Source organism: Herpailurus yagouaroundi, unplaced genomic scaffold (genome assembly GCF_014898765.1).
Source record: "Herpailurus yagouaroundi ecotype Mexico unplaced genomic scaffold, PumYag 184, whole genome shotgun sequence".
NCBI classification, from domain to species: Eukaryota; Metazoa; Chordata; class Mammalia; order Carnivora; family Felidae; genus Herpailurus; species Herpailurus yagouaroundi.
Genome location: NW_024412415.1, coordinates 23213722 through 23233311, shown reverse-complemented (window position 1 = coordinate 23233311; position 19590 = coordinate 23213722). Strand labels below are relative to the sequence as shown.

The window sequence follows — 19590 nt, the reverse complement described above, 5'->3', positions numbered from 1 at the left end:
TAATAACACCTTCTCTTCAGATGCACCTGGAGAGCCTCTGGAAAGTTTTTTACCTGGATACCACCAGGCCAGTACAGCACTCAGAGTGAGCTGTCAAAGAATCCTCTCCTGATGGGGCTGGCAAAGAGCACTAGATCCCCTGACAAGACCAGAAGATCATACATTCGGACAAGCTCTCCGGTGTCCGTGCTTGTGGTCTCTGCTCACTGGTCTCCTTGGCTCTCTTCCCTTCAGCCCTTCCTACTCCAGTCCAAGTTCACTACCAGCTTTGCACCTCGGGTACAACAGCTTCTGAGGGAAGCTGGCTCAATCTATTAACACGTGGAAATGAAAAATTCACAGCACTGGGGCAACTTGGTGGCTCAGTCAGTTGAGCATCCAACTTTGGCTCAGGTCATGATCTCACGGTTCATGGGTTCGAGCCCCTCATCAGACTCTGTGCTGAGAGCTCAGAGCCTCGTGCCTGCTTCAGAGCCTGTCTCCCTCTCTCTCTGCCCCTCCCCTTGCTCATGCTCTTTCTCTCTCTTTCTCAAAAACAAACATTGAAAAAAAAAAGAAAAAAAATTTCAGAGCACCGGTTCTGAACGCTGGCTGCACACTGGAATCTCGTGTAGCTTGAAAAACCAAAATCCTTGCAATACCCAGTGCCTTCTTCCCACCTCCGTCTGCCAGGTTTGGCCATGTTGTAAAGCCCCCCAAATGATTCTAATGTGCAGCCTGGGCGGAGAAGCACTAGTAAGAAAATCATTCCTTCTACCTTTGCACTCATTAAACATCTAAATCATAGAGGGGGACAAGCCGGGAGTGGAACTGCTTTCCGCAAAAGAGAAGTCTAAAGAAAGAATGCATCCTCCGCACTGGAAAGGAAACCTAGACGCTTCCCATTGGAAGAACCATTTCACCCATCACAATGGCAGTGGGAAATGAGAAGGAGGCGATAAAATGAAAGAAGCTATGTATTAAACTACTAAGTAGTCACCTGAATAATATCATGGCCTATTGGCAAAAATGTAAGCCTCCCCCACCCCCTTTTTGAGGACAAACAAGAATTTGTTCTTTCCTCCAGGCACTTTCCCCCTTGGCAAGAAAGCCACTTTGCTTGGCTGGGGACCTCCTTGGTGTGAGCAGGTAAAGAGGGGTGAATGATCCTGCTGACTGAGGAGCTCACACGTAAACATGTCCAGGCTTCACAGCTCTGGCCTCAGGCTCCGCCCAGCCTTCTGCTCCCCACCCCCATCTCCTGGTTCCTTTAAAGGCAAGCTAAAGAATGCAGATGGACTCAAGACACAGAACCTAACCCCAACAAGGCTTTTTCAACAGAACAAAGAAGCCCAAAGGCAAGGATTCTGGAAGGCAGGTAACACCAGATGGGAAGACCCAGGAGGGCAGGACCACAGGTGCACTGACCCCCGCCCTGCACCCAGCCCCCCCGCACAAAGAAAGTGCTGGTGCTTAGCTAGTGAACAGACAGACCACTCAATTTCCCTACAAGTGCTATTTTTTTTCCAGTCTCTCCATATTTTCCAGCAAACCCTTAAAGTCTAAAAGGGTCGTATACGGGCTTATTTTGTTTTTAACTTTTTTGTCAGAGCCAGAACCAGTAAGAAGAATTAGTGATGGGAGCAAGGGAGCCAATCCCTGACATCCACCACAAAAGGAGACTTAATTCGGTATTAAGATCTAGCCTAGTGGGGGTATCTGGTGCCACACTTATCACAACACTTTGCACAAATCTAGCCTAGTGGGGGTATCTGCTGCCACACTTATGATAACACTTTGCACTGAATGTGACCCCATAAGATATATACAACATTTGATTTCACAAGGGCCCATCCTGCCCGACCTGCAGTCAGCCCATCTTATATGCACAAGTCCTCACTGACATATACTGTCCCACACAGTGAAAATCAAGTCCTTATCAAGCCAAGGATGGCTTAGTTTTTATTTTTTTATTATTGTTATTATTATTATTAAATTCTATTCTACTCAGGTTGAAGGAAATAAATACATGGCTTAATATTTAAGGATTCCAAAAACCTCCATAATAATACCTTTTTCAGTTTTAAGCTGAAAAAAAGAAGCCCATCTCAGTAAACTAAGCTTTTTCACAGACATTGCAGCTAAAATGATGCCAGCAATGGACAGAGACTGAGTCCCCACCCTTGGGAAACGTGAGGCTATCACATGGCTAAGCTTTCAGGCTTCATGTGAGGGAAGCAAAACTGTCCCTAACATCTGCCACACATAAAGTTTGCCTCTACTTCTAGGTCAAGTTTGTCTCGATATCTAGAGAGCCGGGGTTCACAGATATAAACTTCTCAAGTCAGAGGTTATGAATTTGTGATTTTGCTTTTATGCAACGTAATGAGGAGATGATAATAACAGCCCAGTAAACAATAAAGCATCTTTTTTTTTTTTTTTAACGTTTATTTATTTTTGGGACAGAGAGAGACAGAGCATGAACGGGGGAGGGGCAGAGAGAGAGGGAGACACAGAATCGGAAACAGGCTCCAGGCTCTGAGCCATCAGCCCAGAGCCCGACGCGGGGCTCGAACTCACGGACCGCGAGATCGTGACCTGGCTGAAGTCGGACGCTTAACCGACTGTGCCACCCAGGCGCCCCAATAAAGCATTCTTTATATAAGGAGCTTCTAGCTCAACTCCTAGATCACTAGGAATGCACTCGTGAGGAAGGGCTAAATACCCTCCCAAGGCAGCCAGTACTGGAATGTTTTCTTTATGTGAAACGAAAAGCTGAAGTTTGTCTCTTTGCAAGTGCCACCCAGTGGTTCTGGCCTGGCCTTGCATTGCAGTATTATTTAAGAATACATTCTCTCATCTCCATGGCTGTTTTCTAAGATGTGAATTCAGCTCTCATGCCGCTCCTTGGCCATCTCTTCCCCCAGCCCTCAGCCATGCCCTGAATCACAGCAGCTGTCAACTCCTTTCTTTCTCCCTGCTCTTCTAAATGTGCTTCTCTGTCGATGTCCCTCTTTCATGTTTCTAACTTACAAAAAAAATGTATTCACATCAACGGCTGCAGCAACTGATATTTTAAACCATCCTTTTGTTGTGTAAGTTAACATGGAATACTGGGCAAACACATTAATTCTTAGCATCTGATTTAGATAGTAGTTTACAGTTAGAATAAAAAAATCTCTTTTCTTTCCAGTCTCCATGCACTGTTGAAACCCAGCTGTCCCCTAGGTGGTGCTCACTCTGATGGTGCCACCCTAAACGTCAGCGTGTGATTTCATTCTGACGACTGCATCTTCTACACCACATCATCGGGACTTAGAGAAGTCTATCTGGGAGATAGTAAGTCACAGGTAGAGAAGCAAGGCATGGAAAGTGATCTTTATACACCAACCTATTTTCATATATCGATTTTCCCCTACTCCCTCCAAAGCGGTATGCCTGTTATATTCCAGAAGTTAGAAAACAGAATCCTAAACTACTTGACTGTGTCTCTTTAAGAAGTATCTCTGATTTTGGGACTGATCTTAAACCCTTACAGAGAATAACTGAAAAGAAGCCAACTAGTATGAGGTTTGATTCACTGGTTTCCTAATACATGAAAACAATGCAAAGTTGAGAGAAATGCAGTCCTCTACAGTCAAAGAGCCCCATGGAAACAGGGCCAGCCTTGCCCCAGACAACTTGCATGTGAAATTCAGAAGCAGAGAAGCTATGATCTGACATCCATGGTTCCCCAAGTGCTTTTCTCACAACTGCTCCAGCCTGCCTGTGCTATGGGAGTGCACAGGGACTCCTCCTTCCACTATTCTACTCCCTGAGGCTTGCAGATGAGCCAATATAAGGCACACAGGACTTAATGCAGTATGAATGGATTTCTTGTTTAGGCAACAGATTTCACCTAATGTATACATTTATCCTTCAAGAGAACCAAGTAGCCCTCCACAGCTTCACAGTCCCCTGACCCTAACCTCACTCCACCAGTATCACCAACAGTTTACAGATTAATGAAATAGATATACTTTTAGTATCTTTGTCGTGTGTGTGGTTTTTACTAGAAGTAGACATGCTTTTAATTTTAATGATTCATTAATAAAATAGATAACTTTTCAGAGTAGTGTTTAATATAAGGAAAACGTGGGTTGTTTTTTTTTTTTTTTTTCAGTTTTTCCAATGCCAACCAATTGTTTAATTAAACTAAAAGCCTTTTCTTTTCTTTTCTTTGCAAGATAGAGAATCAGATTTCAGGGAATTCTTATAAGTCTGTTAGTACTAACTGTTCCTTTTTTCTATCCAATTTATTAATTCAGCAAGAAAGATACAATAACATGAGATTAGCTATACCACAGCTTGGGCTTTCCTCTATCGAGCACCACGAGAGAGAGAAAGAGATTTTAGTAACACAATTAAAATCATTTGTTTTCCTCCTGCAGAAATATTGATGTTCAACTTACCTGGGTTTTTGTTTTTTTTTTTTTTTTTCCGTTTAGAAAAACAGACAAGCAAGCTATGTCCAGCATATAGTCTGATATCCCACAGACAGATGGAGAGAGAAGAGATAGAGAAGCCACTGAGGGAAGAAGGGAGAGGAGGAAGAAGGAGATGGAGAGGGGAGGGGAGAGAAGGGACACCTGTCCACAGAGGAAGGAAAGACGGAGAGGTCGCTGGGAGAGAGGCAGCCAGGTACAAGGAAGTGCAGAGACCTGACTAAAGGAAACTTTGCCTGTCACACCCTTGGGTCCCCGGGCTGCAGGTGCCCATTTGGGGAACTGCTGCCCTCTGAAACTGAGTGACCTTACGACTGTGCTTCCCAGTCTTCTTAACTATACCCTCTGATCTGATTAGAAAGATAATCACCAGCCTGCAGGGGGACAGAGGAGGAAATTTTCCTCTGGGCCACGAAGACAGTGGCCTGAGCACATTCACTTGTGAGCCACACAAAACTGGGCTGAGAGATCCAGATCCAGGGCCGAAGTGTCCCCATAACAGACAGTAATCCTGGCCCGTGACCTTTCACAGCAGCTTACCTCCTCAACCATCTGTTTGACTTTCTTCTGCTGGCAATGCACCATGTCGTCTAGGTGTCTGATCCGTTCCCGGAGGCTGGCAGATGCCTCCTCCAGCTGCTGATACCTGACCGAAAGAGAGCAAAGAGGCACGGAGTCCCAAACCAAAGCAGCAACACCAGCAAGGAGAGTCACCGCCCAGGGAACACTGCCAGAACAAGAACGAGAACTCCATCATGCGTCGTGTCTCCTGGGGATGAACGAGGGCTTGACTACCCTGCTACAGGAGGAACCATGGGACTCTTTCTCAAGCTCCCACTTGCAAGTTTTACCTTGTTTAAGGACAGTGACTCTACTTTCCAGGGACTAAAACAGATATTTTTTTTTTGCACCACTTACAGAATGAGGGGCTCTCTGTTCTGGAGCTAATACAGTATTGGAAGATCCAATAAAATGCCTTGATTCAGATAACAGAGGAGGAGAGGAGTCTAGTATGCAGAACACAATATCTGAAATCAAGTGGCCGAATCCTGGGAAGTCTGGAATTGTAGTCTTCCACACATCATTTATTTTGGGAAAATGGGGAACATGTTGAAGGACTTTCTCTGCATCAAAACAGATTGGGCTGCATCATAAAACATTTCATAGTTTTGTTTTAAAACAGCACAAACTGGGGTGCCTGGGTGGCTCAGTCGGTTAAGCATCCGACTCCTGGTTTCGACTCAGGTCATGATCTCGCAGTTTGCGGGTCTGGGTCCTGTGTCGGGCTCTGAGCTGACAGTGCAGAGCCTGCTTGGGATTCTCTCTCCCTCCTCTGCCCCTTCCCTACTTGCTTTCTCTCTCTCTCAAAAATAAAGTTTAAAATAAATAAATAAATAACCAGCACAAACTATCTTCTGACTTTGCTCCATTCAATGAAACCAGAGGAACCAGCAGGCAGACGCCTCAGTTCTTCGGGGCCAATGGAATGGAGCACTGGACAAAGGGTCTGGTGGGGTTTGCTGACCACTACAGCACTCTGCCGGGTCCCTCCTCAGCACTACGTTCAAATCTACAGCAGAGTGCAAACTGTGAAGTTGCCAAGAGGCAAGAAAACAGATGTTTTTCGGCGTGTACCATATGGCAGGCAGCATGCCCACCGGCTCCCTCACTATTAATGACCCCATAAGATGGGCACTGCCATAATCACCGCAACCCCCTCCCCTTTAAAAAGAATTCTCAGTTTACAGATCGGCAAAGAATCTCAGCTAAGTTAAGTAACTCGTTCAAATTGCTCAAATCATCTCCACTCGTTTTCCTTCACCAGAGGGCCATGCATGTCCTCTCTGCCTTCTGATTTCTAGAGGGGACCAAGTCCTGCTCCCTCATTTTCCATGCAGGGCTTTATACGCCCATAGCCAGGGGACGAGGCAAGGTCTGAGTCAACAATGTTTGGAGACCAAAAAAGGCATTTTAAAATTAGTTTCCACTGCAATGGTATTAGTCACAGCTACTGAGTTTTCTCATCAACAAGGTGCATCCTGTGGAGTCAAAGGTTACAAAGAACATTTATAGACTGAACTTTTGCACCCAAGACAGTCTGTGGTGTGCTCCCCCCGTGCTAACAATCAACCGCAGGCTGGAAGACGTGGCTGTGAGCTACTGAAGAAACTGGCCCTGCAGTGGAAGCTCTCAGGCCAAGATTTTACAAACAGAAGTCTGCAGCAGGGATGGCCAAATGAAGGAAAAGGCGAGGAACTGGAGACCCCACAGAAACACAGCATGGCTGCCCCAGCGTGTAAAGCCAGTAGAAGATAAAGGGCAGCGGTCTTACCTTTCCTTGTCAGAACCAGTTATTTCCCCTGACATTTCTGTTTCATGCTCCAGGAGCTGTAGCTGTAGTTGATGGCGTTCCTAAAACAGACACCGACATTGGAATCAATGGATTCCAGGCTGGACAGGGAATGTGTATTGAGCAATTCCAGCGCTGGTCAGTTCAAGTTCCCTGTGGGATTTCCACATCCACTCACCAGAGTCCAAACAGAGCTCAAAAATACCAAATCTCTTGGATTGCATTTACAGATGTATTTGTGAATTAGAGACAAATATGCTGGAGAAAGCCAGATTTATTTTTTAAAAAAGGAACCAATCAACTTAGGTTCAGGTATCTTGTGAAAATTTACAGTTCTAAAATATGAGAATCAATACTCTGAAGTCAGTGTCCTATGATATTGCAAAATACTTGATTATTTTCTGCATTATCAAGAAAAGGGTCTCTGGGATTTGGGTAACATCCTATACAGTAAGCTGGTGGGGTTTATACAGGTATGTATGTTCAGTTGTACCAATGTACTGTGGTAGTCAGAATAACGGATGGCCACCCAATGATGTCCACATCCTAATCCCTGAAACCTGTGAATATGTTGCCTTACACATAAAAAGGAACTTGCAGATGTGATTAAGTTAAGGGTGTCAAAATGGGGGAATGATTCTGGATTATCCAGCTGGGACCTTATTGAAGGAGGAAGAAGGGCTGGAGACAGAGATTGGAAAATGCTACACTGCTGGCTTGGAAGCTGCCAGCTACAGCCCTCAGTCAAGGAATGCAGGTGGTTTCTAGAAGTTAGAAAAGGCTAGGAAAAAGGGGCACCTGGGTGGCTCAGTCAGTTAAGCCTCCGACTTCAGCTCAGGTCATGATCTCACAGTTTGTGAGTTTGAGCCCCACGCCGGGCTCTGTGCTGACAGCTCAGAGCCTGGGGCCTGCTTCGGATTCCGTCTCCCTCTCTCTGCCCCTCCCCTGCTCGTGCTCTGTGTCTCTCTCAAAAATAAACAAACATTAAAAAAAAAAATTTAAGTTTATCCAGAAAGGTAACATAAGAACACGGACAATTATTTGTGTGGACAAAGTAGAAAATGTTGACAAAATCGTAGCATCCATCACAACCAAAATTGCTCTAAATACATTACAGATGTTAGTGGAACAGATTTCCTTAAAATGAAATTTATCAAATTCTGCTCATGCTATTGGGCCCTAAGTATTACTGTGCCTCATCGTTATTCTCAGAGATTCTCCCAACAAGTTTTTACCACCAAATGATTAAAAGCAAATCTTTGACAATCTAACTCCCATAACTTCTGATGCCACAAGCTGTGATACCCAAGGAACAGACCAAAGAGATGGGGGAACAGCCCACTGTGGCAGGAAGACCGTATTATCACTAACGGATAAAAGAAGACCAACTTCGGGTGGGGTTTTGATTTTGTTTTTAAATCTCTCCAGCAGGGCACCTGGGTGGTTCAGGCAGTTAAGCAGCCAACTTCAGCTCAGGTCATGATCTCATGATTCATGGGTTCGAGCCCCACGTCAGACCTTCTATCACCCTCTCTGTCTGCCCCTCCCATGCCCTTGTATACACTCTGTCTCTCAGAACTAAGCATTTTGTTTAAAATAATCAATCAATCTCTCCTGCAAAGACCTTCTTACCGCCCACCTGGGCAGAATGCTCCCCTATTCTCATATGGTTGCCTGCTGGCTGGAAGTTTACATAAGCCCTGAAATAATAGTGACAGATGTCCCACGAGTGAGCCCCCCAAGGCAGACTCAAAAAAAAAAAAAAAAAAGCTGTAATAGAGTCAGGGCTTTTCTAAACTGATGTACAATAAATTTTAAGTCAACACTATGCAACAAGTTCTTACATTTGTATCTAACTGTGAAACCACCACCCAAGCACAGAATGTTACCTTTTCCACAGCAGGGTCCCTGAGAGATCACACCCCTTAAAAGATTTCTACTAATCAGAAAAGAATGGTGTTTTGAAAATCCAAAAATAGGAGCAAGCAGGATATGACACTGCCACAGTTCATGCCTGTGGACATGCTGTTCACATAGTGTGTGAGAGAGATTTGGCACAATTCCCGCTCTGAAAGAGGTACCCTTGAGGGAGGAGGAGCAGTCAATTGGAATACCTAATCCCAGCTAAATAAAGCTAGCATACCTCAAGCCTAAGTGGAAAAGAAGATTTAGAAAAAGAACAAATCTTTTTCTGCCAGAAAAAGGTGACAGGACTTGAGGAACATCATGTGTCACATAAATGCTGACAGGGCCGGCCGGCCTTACCACCTCCCCTGGCCTCCCGCCCATTGCTTCTCACACAGGCTCCATGTGGAAATCAGTGGGGAAAAATGCTGGACACTTTCAGAATCCCAAGGGTACAAAGAAGATAAGCCAGGGGCGCCTGGGTGGCTCGGTTGGTTAAGCGTCCGACTTCAGCTCAGGCCATGATCTCGCAGTCCGTGAGTTCGAGCCCCGCATCGGGCTCTGTGCTGACCGCTCAGAGCCTGGAGCCTGTTTCAGATTCTGTGTCTCCCTCTCTCTCTAACCCTCCCCTGTTCATGCTCTGTCTCTCTCTGTCTCAAAATAAATAAACGTTAAAAAAAAATTAAAAAAAAAAAAAAGATAAGCCATAAAAAAGGCCCAGCCAAGAAAAAGTTGACTGGGGACAGACACTCAGGCAAGTCTGTGACAAAATCGAATCAGAGACACACATTTCAGAGCCACTACTATATGCCAGGCAACATGCTTAGCACTTTGTGTGGACTTTTCTCATTTACTCCTCACAAAGCCTTAAGAATTATTATTGTCAGCATTTTACAGAAAAGGAAACTCAGTTTGGAAGAGTCAAGTAACTGCCCACAAATACAAAGAGAGGCACGATTCAAACCCTAGGCTGCCTGATTCTAAAACCTGTATTTTTAGCCACCCCATGGGCAGTCTCTGTGAGACGGCATCCTGTTCAAAACACAAGCTGCCCACTCACTTTGTGCTTGTGCGTGGCAGGAAAATCTGTCATCCACAGGGAGCACTTGCATGACTAGTATCTTCTCTTGTTTCAGGGAAGCAGAATGTGGAAGAAAGCTCACCTATGTTCTAGAAAAAATGCCATCATGGCACAATCTTCACAACTACTGCCTCCAACCTATACTGATGTAAGTTGTAAACATACAGCTTTACCCTCTTCTCTTCTTTAAAATTTTTTTTCTCAACGTTTATTTATTTTTGGGACAGAGAGAGACAGAGCATGAACGGGCGAGGGGCAGAGAGAGAGGGAGACACAGAATCGGAAACAGGCTCCAGGCTCTGAGCCATCAGCCCAGAGCCCGACGCGGGGCTCGAACTCACGGACCGCGAGATCGTGACCTGGCTGAAGTCGGACGCTTAACCGACTGCGCCACCCAGGCGCCCCTACCCTCTTCTCTTCAATAAAAGATAGGATTGTTTTCCCAAGGAAGAGAGGTGAGGCAATAATGGATCCTTTGCTTTTCTCAAGTCTCTCCCAAATAAAGACGCCCCCACAAGCCCTGAAGCTGAATCCAGAACACTGAATTTAATGCCATTCCCACCCTGGTTACACCTCACCTTGTCCGGGGACTGTACAGGGGCCTATGTTGCAGATACCAGGGGTAAGGAGACCTCTCTCAGAATCACTGGAAGCCTAAGTGTTGACCTTGCTCACACTGTCATTATCCCTTGCTCATCACCAGCCTCAGAATGCTCAGCATGAGTTACCGGGTACTTCTATGTCACGGTCCTGGCAGGTCACTGCTATTCTGCAGACCCACACGCTGGTAAGAGCCATCCTCCAGAAACCAGCCACAGCTTTGGCCTAAACTACCACTCCTCCCCTAGAAGTCAGCTGTGACCTGCTAAAGGTCCCTCTTCCCTCTTCTTCTTTCCTGCTTTTTCTTTCCTCTCTTCCACCCCTTCTTCCTGTTTTCCACTTTCTGCCTAATTTCAGCTTCCTCCCTTCTCTAAATTGGCTTCTTTATCTCAGCTCATCTCCCGCCTTCCACAGCCTACTCCCATCCCCACCCGCACACAAAGAAAATGTGGTCTCCTCCGCTCTGCCGTATCAGAGAAAAGCCAACCTTTCAGATGCATGCCCAACAAACAGCACACTCAGGGTGTTGATGTAACATTTAAATAAGGTTTGGTTACTCAATGAGTAAACGAAATTCATGCCTGGGACCCCAGCAAAGCAGGGTGCTAAAATATTAATTTTTATAAATCATTACAGGTGGAATGTTTTTTGAAGCATCAAAATAATTACCAATGAGAGTTCTGTTGGACTTCATGCTTTTCTTACAGCTTTGTCTTTCCTGTTTAAATCACAAATCGGAGGGATGGGAGGGATGGGTGCTGAGGGCTTCTCACACCTTCAGACAGGCCTGCAGGGGACTGCAGAGACGGGGTAGGGGGGTCTGGGCAAGTGGGTGCTGGGCCAAGAGCAGTGTCTGTTACCTTTTCCATGCGCTCAATCAGCCTGTCTAGCTCTCCAATCTTCTGGTCCTTCTCCTCTAGGCTGATCTCCGCCGCCTCCATCTTTTTATTGGCTTCTTCAATAGCTTTCAGAAAACTATTGGTTTCTTCCTGCCAAAGAAACACACCGTCCTCAGCACAGCCATGGAGTCTAGGCTAGGCTGCTAACTAGGGTCCAAATGGTGCTGGCCTTGCTAAATCATGTCTCTTTAAAAGCATAGCCTTGGGGCTTAGCAGTGTTGTGAACGCAGATCATGAACTCAACTCCCATGATTCTGGTTCTCATACGTAAATAAAGAAACATCACGTGGCCTTTTAATGGGCCTAGTTATATTTTCTCCTTCCTCCCTACCTGAGTCCTTATGTCTGAAAAAAGAAAGAAGTCTACAAATGTTCTTTCTCCCTTGACTGGATGCTTGAAGGGTCACTGTATTTGCCCACAGTGCAAAGTGGAGCAGGGGCCACATGTGGAATTGAATGCAGAATGTCCAGACCGTTCTCCCACAATGCAAAGCACCAACTCAGGCAACCATTCAGACATCTACTGAGCTTTAAGAACACAAGATAAGGCAGCCACGGACTCCCTGCCTTCAAGGAACTTGTACTCTCTCCTAGAGAACCCAGGATGGGAGACGGACAGTCCAACTCTAATAACAGGAACAACAGGATGCCGCAGCAAGGAGCGGAGAGAGAGCAGGGGCTTCCCAAAGACATCAGACACTTCTAGTGATCGGGAAAGATTGCACTCACCAAGAGGGTGGCATTTTCAAGGCCTTTCAGGAGCTTAGGTGGGAGCAAGGGCAGGGGAGGAGGGTATTTCAGGTGGAGAGGAGCAGGTGGGGGGGGGGGAGAAGGGCGTGGCTGCAGGTAAGTCAGGGACCTGCCTGGAGGCTGGCTGGCGTGTACTTGGAGGCAGAGACTGGGGGCCACTGTGGGAAAAGAGGGGGATGAGCAGAGGAAGGGAGGGAGAAACGGGGGAGGGAGTGAGCAAGTGAATAAACAACCTGCCCCTCGCCCGTGTTAGAGTCCACGGACTCCCCTCCAAGCAGAAGCCCTGCTACGCAAGCCTCGCCAGCAATAACGAACCCGGCACTCCCTGCTGCCTCCTGGGCAGCTGTGACATACACACCAGCAAAGCCTCCTTCTCGGCACTGTGCTTCCGCTGCTCTTCCTGCAGCTTCTCCTCGTACTGGCTGTACAGCTTCTTGGTCATCTCTCGCATCACCTCGGCGTTGGCTTCCTGGGAGGATTCCACCTACGGAGACACCCATCTCAGAGCTCCAGCTCTTGCAGGTTCCGGGGGAACAGCACCTTTTGCACCATGTGTGTCACCTGTGGACACGCTGGGGCGAACCCCCGGACCAAGACTCTGCGGGAGACAGAAGCAGCAGGAGCTAACGGGAGAGGGACCCCGTTGGGAGGAAGGGAGAGGGCGAGTGGAGGGGCAGAAAAAGAAAGAGCAGTACCTCACACTATGGTATCAGGACAAACACATTCCACACGAGTGACGCTTTCACAAGACAGAAACATACCTAAGTATCAGCCCTGGTTCCCAAATTTAGCCTTAAATTGAATTCTCTCGAAAATGTGTCCACGATTTGCTATCTTCTTAACCCCTTTTTCTTCAATGACTTTTCCTGCCTAATGTCTTTTGATCCTGAAGTTTTATTATCTTTTATTCTATCAATTTCAACAAACTTTTTCTCTGGATAATATTTCCATGCCCTAACTGGCATCAAAACGATAAGCTTTTTTAATTCTCAAGTATTCTGCTGTGGGCCCCAAAATCAGTACATTATTAGAATTGGGTCACAGTGTGATAAATTATAAATTCAAAAAAATTCATGGGGTGCCTGGGTGGCTCAGTCGGTTAAGCATCCAACTTCAGCTCAAGTCATGATTTTGCAGTCCATGGGTTTGAGACCTGCATCGGGCTCTGTGCTGACAGCTCAGAACCTGGAGCCTGCTTCAGATTCTGTGACTCCCTCTCTCTCTATCCCACCCCACTCATACTTTGTCTCTGTCTCTGAAAAATGAATAAACCTTAAAAAAAAAAAATTCAAAGGTTACCTGTAGAAGGAAGGAAGGAGTAAGAGAGGAAAGGGAATATTACAGATACAGATATTCTATTTCTGAACATACTGTTTTGTAGATTTGACTCTGAATCACATAAACTGTTTATCTGTTACCAAAAAAAATTAAATTCTGAGAAATTACCTACCAAGACCATTCGATGGGCAAAGAATAGTCTTTTCAAAATACAGCACTGGGACAAGTGGATAGCCATATACAAAAGAATGATGTTAGAAACCTAACACACCATATCCAAAAATTAAGTCAAAATGGATCAAAGGTTTAATCATAAAAGCCAAAACTATATTGGGGTGCCTGGGTGGCGCAGTCGGTTAAGCGTTCGACTTCAGCCAGGTCACGATCTCGCGGTCCGTGAGTTCGAGCCCCGCGTCGGGCTCTGGGCTGATGGCTCAGAGCCTGGAGCCTGTTTCCGATTCTGTGTCTCCCTCTCTCTCTGCCCCTCCCCCGTTCATGCTCTCTCTCTGTCCCAAAAATAAATAAACGTTGGAAAAAAAAAAATTAAAAAAAAGATAAATAAAAGCCAAAACTATAAAACTCTTAGAAGAGAACATAAGGTCAATCTTTCTGACCTTTGATGAGGCAATGGTTTCTTAGATATAACACCAAAAGCACATGTGACAAAAGCTAAATTGAGGGGCGCCTGGGTGGCTCAGTCAGTTAAGCGTCTGACTCTTGATTTCAGGTCAGGTCATGATCTCCTGGTTTGTGGTTTCGAGCCCCACAACGTGTTCTATGCTATCAGCACAGAGCAGAGCCTGCTTGGGAGTCTCTCTCTCTCTGACCCTTCCCCCCCACGCTTTCTTGTTCTCTCAGAATAAACAAATAAACTTTAAAAGTTAAAAAAAAAAGATAAATAGAAAGACTTCATCAGTATTTAATATTAAAACTTCTGCGCTTCAAAAGGATACCATCAAGAAAGTGAAAAGACAACCCAGATAGAGAAAAGATCTGCAAATCACATCTCTAATAACCTGTATCCAGCATATATAAAAAAAAAGTACAACTCAATAATAGAATATAAATAATCCAATTTTATTTTTATTTTTATTTAAAAAAAAATTTTTTTTTCAACGTTTATTTATTTTTGGGACAGAGAGAGACAGAGCATGAACGGGGAGGGGCAGAGAGAGAGGGAGACACAGAATAGGAAACAGGCTCCAGGCTCTGAGCCTTCAGCCCAGAGCCTGACGCGGGGCTCGAACTCACCGACCGCGAGATCGTGACCTGGCTGAAGTCGGACGCTTAACCGACTGCGCCACCCAGGCGCCCCAATAATCCAATTTTAAAATGGGCAAAGGGACTAATAGGTATCTTCTTTGGGAAGATACACAAATGACCTATAAGCACAAGAAATATGCTCAACATCATCAGCTATCAGGGAAACACAAAACCACAAAGAGACAGCACTTCATACCCCTAGGATGGCCACAAGCAGTGAGACAGTAACAAGTGTTGGTGAGGGTGTGGAGAAATCAGAATCCTAGGCTGCAAGTGTATTTCTAGATTCTTTTTCAAACTGTTTGGCTTTTTCCCCCACCATGTGTACCCGGTACTTAAAATTTAGTTATGTCAGAGAAGCCAGGAGGGTTTTGAAGACATGTTGCCCACATGAAGTTGAAGCTGTCCCATTAGTATGCTGGCCCAAGAGCACCTAGGAAACACTTCAGCTCATATAAGAAAGCTGGAGTCAGCCTTTCTACCTTGTCCTTCCCCAAATATTGCATTTGGAAACATTTCCACTTGATCTGGGGAACACTAAGCCAGATCAGGCTAGTGTTTATGTGCAGGTCCAGCTTAGGAGATAAAAAAAAAAAAAAGTCAGCAGAATTGTGGGTAAGCAGGGCAAAGGCTGGAAGTGGCTGGTGTTTGCTTTCTGGATATGTAACCTCTGGATAAGGAAGGTATACTTCAACCTCAATAGGGTACATGACGTTTATTTCTAAGATTTGACAAAAGTCTCTCTTGTCACCCTCTAATTCAACCTTCTCCATCACTGGAGAAGTTCTGCTGCAAGGGCCACCAAGTGGGATACCCTGAACAGCGATTATCATCAGCTGGGAGACACACAATGTGTCCTGCACCCCATCTCCACTGCGTACACAGACGTCTAGAAAGGGCTCTGTCCCTCCTGTCCTGCTCTGCATCTAGGTCGTGTGAAATACTCTGAGTCCTGCAACTCTTTCTGTGGGGGTTGGGAACACTAGTGAAGTACAGCATCAGCCTCTAAAACAGGCAACTGAGGATGAGATGTAGCATAGAGGCTTGGTCTCCGTGGAAGCAGCCAGACTACCACACTGCCTAATGATGTCCCTGGACGCCTGACACCACACCGTCCTGGAACACACAGGAACGTACAGGGCAGACATGTATGGTATGCACTGAATACATGCTAGTGGGATGAACGACTGGATCAAGATCCTAAGCTGAGAAAAAGACTTAAAACAGTAATTTCGGGGTTTTTCAGCAACACATCTCTTTTTTTCAAAGTAACTCTTACTCAGAAATACAATATATGCAATAATAAAGAGAAGAGCTGCCCTGTTTGAAGCAAAGCAAAGAGGAGCTGATCTGCTCTAGAGCTACCTGGTCAGGGTGGCTGGGTTGGGCCAAGTGGACTGTGATGGCACGAACCCGTGGGATGAGAATCACTGTGACTACACAGTGTAGGGTGGCAGCCCCCCGCCCCATCTGAGGCAGCCCACACAGAGGGGGGCCACATGACCACATGTCCCAGTTCGTCTCCATAAATCAATTCTTAATAGCACCACCTTTCATTCCCAAATGTATTCTGCTTTGAGCAATGAATTATATGGATGTACTATCTATGAGGCATGCTCCTCCAGGGCTGCCTAATGCTGTGTGGAACACTTTTTAAAAACCACATACTTAAGTAAAAACAAATTCATTCCGGAAATAATTTGCTGAGTGAATCCCATGAGCCATTCTTGGGTCTGCTCCTGCCAGTGGGTAGGAATTCAATCTTGTGTCAAATGTGGAAGGGGCACTAAGACCTCCAAGGCATTAGAAGCCCAGCTGAGGAATAAGCCCAGCCTGGTGGGCAAGAGGAACACTGTCCAGAGCCGTTGGTCACCCATCAGTCTTCTTCCTGCATGCTCTTAGGCTCTTTATTATCAAACAAGACAGAAAAACCTAGAGATATCAGAGCAAATCTAAACAGTGGGGCTTCTGAAGTCCTAGGTCTGTGGGCACCCCCAGTGCCCTCTCCATATGAAATAGCAGTGCCATGGTGACTGTCTCAGCAGCCCTTGAGGCCACTGGGGCCAGGAAGGAGTGCCCACTTGGGAGTATTCATGGTGCACCCCAATCTGGACTGACAGTAGGGAATACAGAAACCCCCTCGGTGCCTTCAAGCCACACCCGGTGGAGCTGGCCACTAAAGGGAAGGAAACGCCAACTAAGAAAACAGAGAAAAGGAGATGGAATGTTGAGGCTAGGAAGAGAGAGAAAAAGGAAAGAAGAGAAGGGTCAGGCGGAAGTCTCTGCCTCTACACGTTACCTTCATTTTCAGCAGCTGGTTTTCAACTTGCGCTGCCTCCAACTGCCTCTGCTTTTCCCGCAGCTTGTCCATGGATGCTTCATAGGTCTGCTGCAGATTTCTGATCTGGTCCTTAATGTTGCTATTTTCCAAAGTAACATCCACGAGGGTTTTCTAGTGGGATGAAAAGAAAGCAAAACCAGATCTGGTGGTGTGAGACGATATGGCCAAGTCATGCACCAGGACATCCCTTTGCCATTAACCATTGAGACAGATGTCAGGCCCCAACAGTTGCAAGCCGGGACCCTGGTGTCTAAGGGGCTGTGGGTTCCCCCATAGCATAGTCAAGAGGTCTGCAGCTCTGTAGTCAAATGGGCCAGCAAGCATCCCCCGTGACACCCCACAACCTCTGCCCACACCACTTGCCACTGCTTAGGATGGACGGAAATGGATTAAAAGGAGACTTTCCAAGGAAAAGGATTCATAACCCATCATTTCACATGGAAAAAAATGGGTTGGAAAATCGTGGACAGAACAATCCTATTTTGAAAAGGAAAACGTATAAGCATGTGTTCAAATGTGTTTATGCAGAGAAAAAAAATTTTAAAGACTAAGATCCATATCACCAAAATCCAAATAGTGGTTATCTCTGTGTCATAGGATTATGAAGGATATTTATTTCCTTCCATGTGTCTTCTGTATCTTTCAAATTCCCACAATGAAATAAAACAAAACACATGTTTTGTAGAATGAAGATACTCCCCTTTTCCCTTAAAGAGGCTGTCACTTCTGTGCTCAGAGACCCCCAGCCAGGACTGCCACCGCATGGTCAAGGCTCCTGTAGTGCCAGCAGATGCTTCACCTTCTCCTCTTAGGCACAGAAGGGTGGCAATGAAGGAGTCACAGAGAACAGAGTTTGGTGACCCAGACAAGGGCCCCAGAAGTGTCAAAAGCCCGTTGATTATTACTCTGGGCCACCCACTGGATCGAGAGTGATTATACTGATAATTGCTATTTAATGCTTTGGGTTCTATTTGGTTAACTGTCCGTACACAGAACAGCTTCCATAACCCAGAATTCTTACCACTGAGCCTTAGTTATGGGCATTATCTAACACCTCCCCAAATCATGTTCAACTGTCAGGCAGAAGATCCGGAGACTGGTGTTGGGCAGACGTCTCAACACTTTTGTCCTTTTTGTAGATGATCAGTCTCTGAAGCCTCCTCAAATCCTTAGCCTCCAATTTGGATAAAAAGCCTCCCATTCCTAAACTGACTTTAATCAAGAGCAAGGATTTTGGATGTGGTACAAAGGCATTAAAGAAAATAGAGAAGCCATTTGGAAGCACAGAATCAGAAAAATATTTGAGCTGCAAGGGGCTTTAGAAACCACCTGACCTGGCCCAACCACGCCGTCTCCAAGGCCCACCGGCATTACAGATACAACTCCTGTGCTCATGAACCTACATCTGGACCAAGAGGCCAAGGCTCTAGTCATGGTTCTGCTATGAGGCAGACACCCTGTTCAAGTCATTTCTCTGCTGGCCTCGGTTTATTTATCCATAAAACAAAGGGACTGGAGATCATCTCAACAGTTCCTTCCACTTCCAACATCCTATGATATCAAACCAACAGTCTGGTCTCTCTGTCAATAAAAATGAAAACAGGGGCGCCTGGGTGGCTCAGTCAGTTAAGCGTCCGACTTCAGCCAGGTCACGATCTCGTGGTCCATGGGTTCGAGCCCCGCGTCGGGCTCTGGGCTGATGGCTCAGAGCCTGGAGCCTGTTTCCGATTCTGTGTCTCCCTCTCTCTCTGCCCCTCGCCCGTTCATGCTCTGTCTCTCTCTGTCCCAAAAATAAATAAACGTTAAAAAAAAAAATTAAAAAAAAAATGACAACAGAAGAGGTCGGGGTTTTGCAGAAATAAGATGACAACTATCTTCAGACCTCCTGTCTGTGAGATGATGCCTTTCTTTTCTCCATTTTCTCTTTCTCCTTCTGCTTCTAACTTTTAACAATAATTTTTAATCTTTTCATTATAAAGCTCTGCTGTTTGCCCTGGGCCAAGACAGTGGATCACAACTAGGAACCAGTCAGGGTCCCTGGGTTATAGATGACCCTGTGCTAACAGCTGACCTCTGAAGTAAATGCCTGGGGTACCAGTGAGGATGACAGAGCAGAAGTATGGCAGGGACGAAACACCAGAAAAGGAGTATCAATGCAGACCAGGTCTGATCTCAGATGAGGTACAGCACTTCTTGGATGGCCAGGAATGAGAAGATGTCCAAGAGAGAAGGAAAGGGAGCCTTTCTAAGACCAGTTGATGGCCAGAGAAAGGGAAAAACAAAGGCTTCTGAATAAATTAGAGCCAGAGTAGGGGTTGGCCTGAGGTGGGGGAAAACTGGCATGCACTAAGAAGGAACAGGAAAAGGGTGAGGCTCAGAGACCCAACCAGAAATGGCCTCCCAGGGGAGCCTGCGTGGCTCGGTCGGTTAAGCGTCTGACTCTTAGTTCTCACACTTCGTAAGATCGAGCCCCACATCAGGCTCTGGGTTCCTTAGAGCCTGCTTGGGATTCTCTCTCTCCCTTTCTTTCTTTCTGCCCCTTCCCCATTGTGCTGTCTCAAAATAAATAAAAACTTTAAAAAAAAAAAGAAGAAGAAGAAAGAAAGAAAGAAAGAAAGAAAGAAAGAAAGAAAGAAAGAAAGAAAGAAAGAAAGAAAGAA

General features: G+C 45.8%; 1 protein-coding gene across 3 annotated transcripts in view; it reads right to left on the bottom strand.

The window, feature by feature from the left end:
• The window catches only part of MYZAP (myocardial zonula adherens protein), a 90857-nt gene that overhangs the window by 38380 nt on the left and 32887 nt on the right, over positions 1 to 19590 (bottom strand). For all 3 annotated transcript variants that reach the window (XM_040492811.1, XM_040492812.1, XM_040492810.1), the window contains exons 6-10: positions 16889 to 17041; positions 12407 to 12532; positions 11260 to 11388; positions 6796 to 6875; positions 5004 to 5109 (exon numbers count right to left, since the gene is read on the bottom strand). In XM_040492811.1, coding sequence (XP_040348745.1) covers positions 5004 to 5109; positions 6796 to 6875; positions 11260 to 11388; positions 12407 to 12532; positions 16889 to 17041 — 594 coding nt within the window. The remainder of the gene's footprint in view (positions 1 to 5003; positions 5110 to 6795; positions 6876 to 11259; positions 11389 to 12406; positions 12533 to 16888; positions 17042 to 19590) is intronic.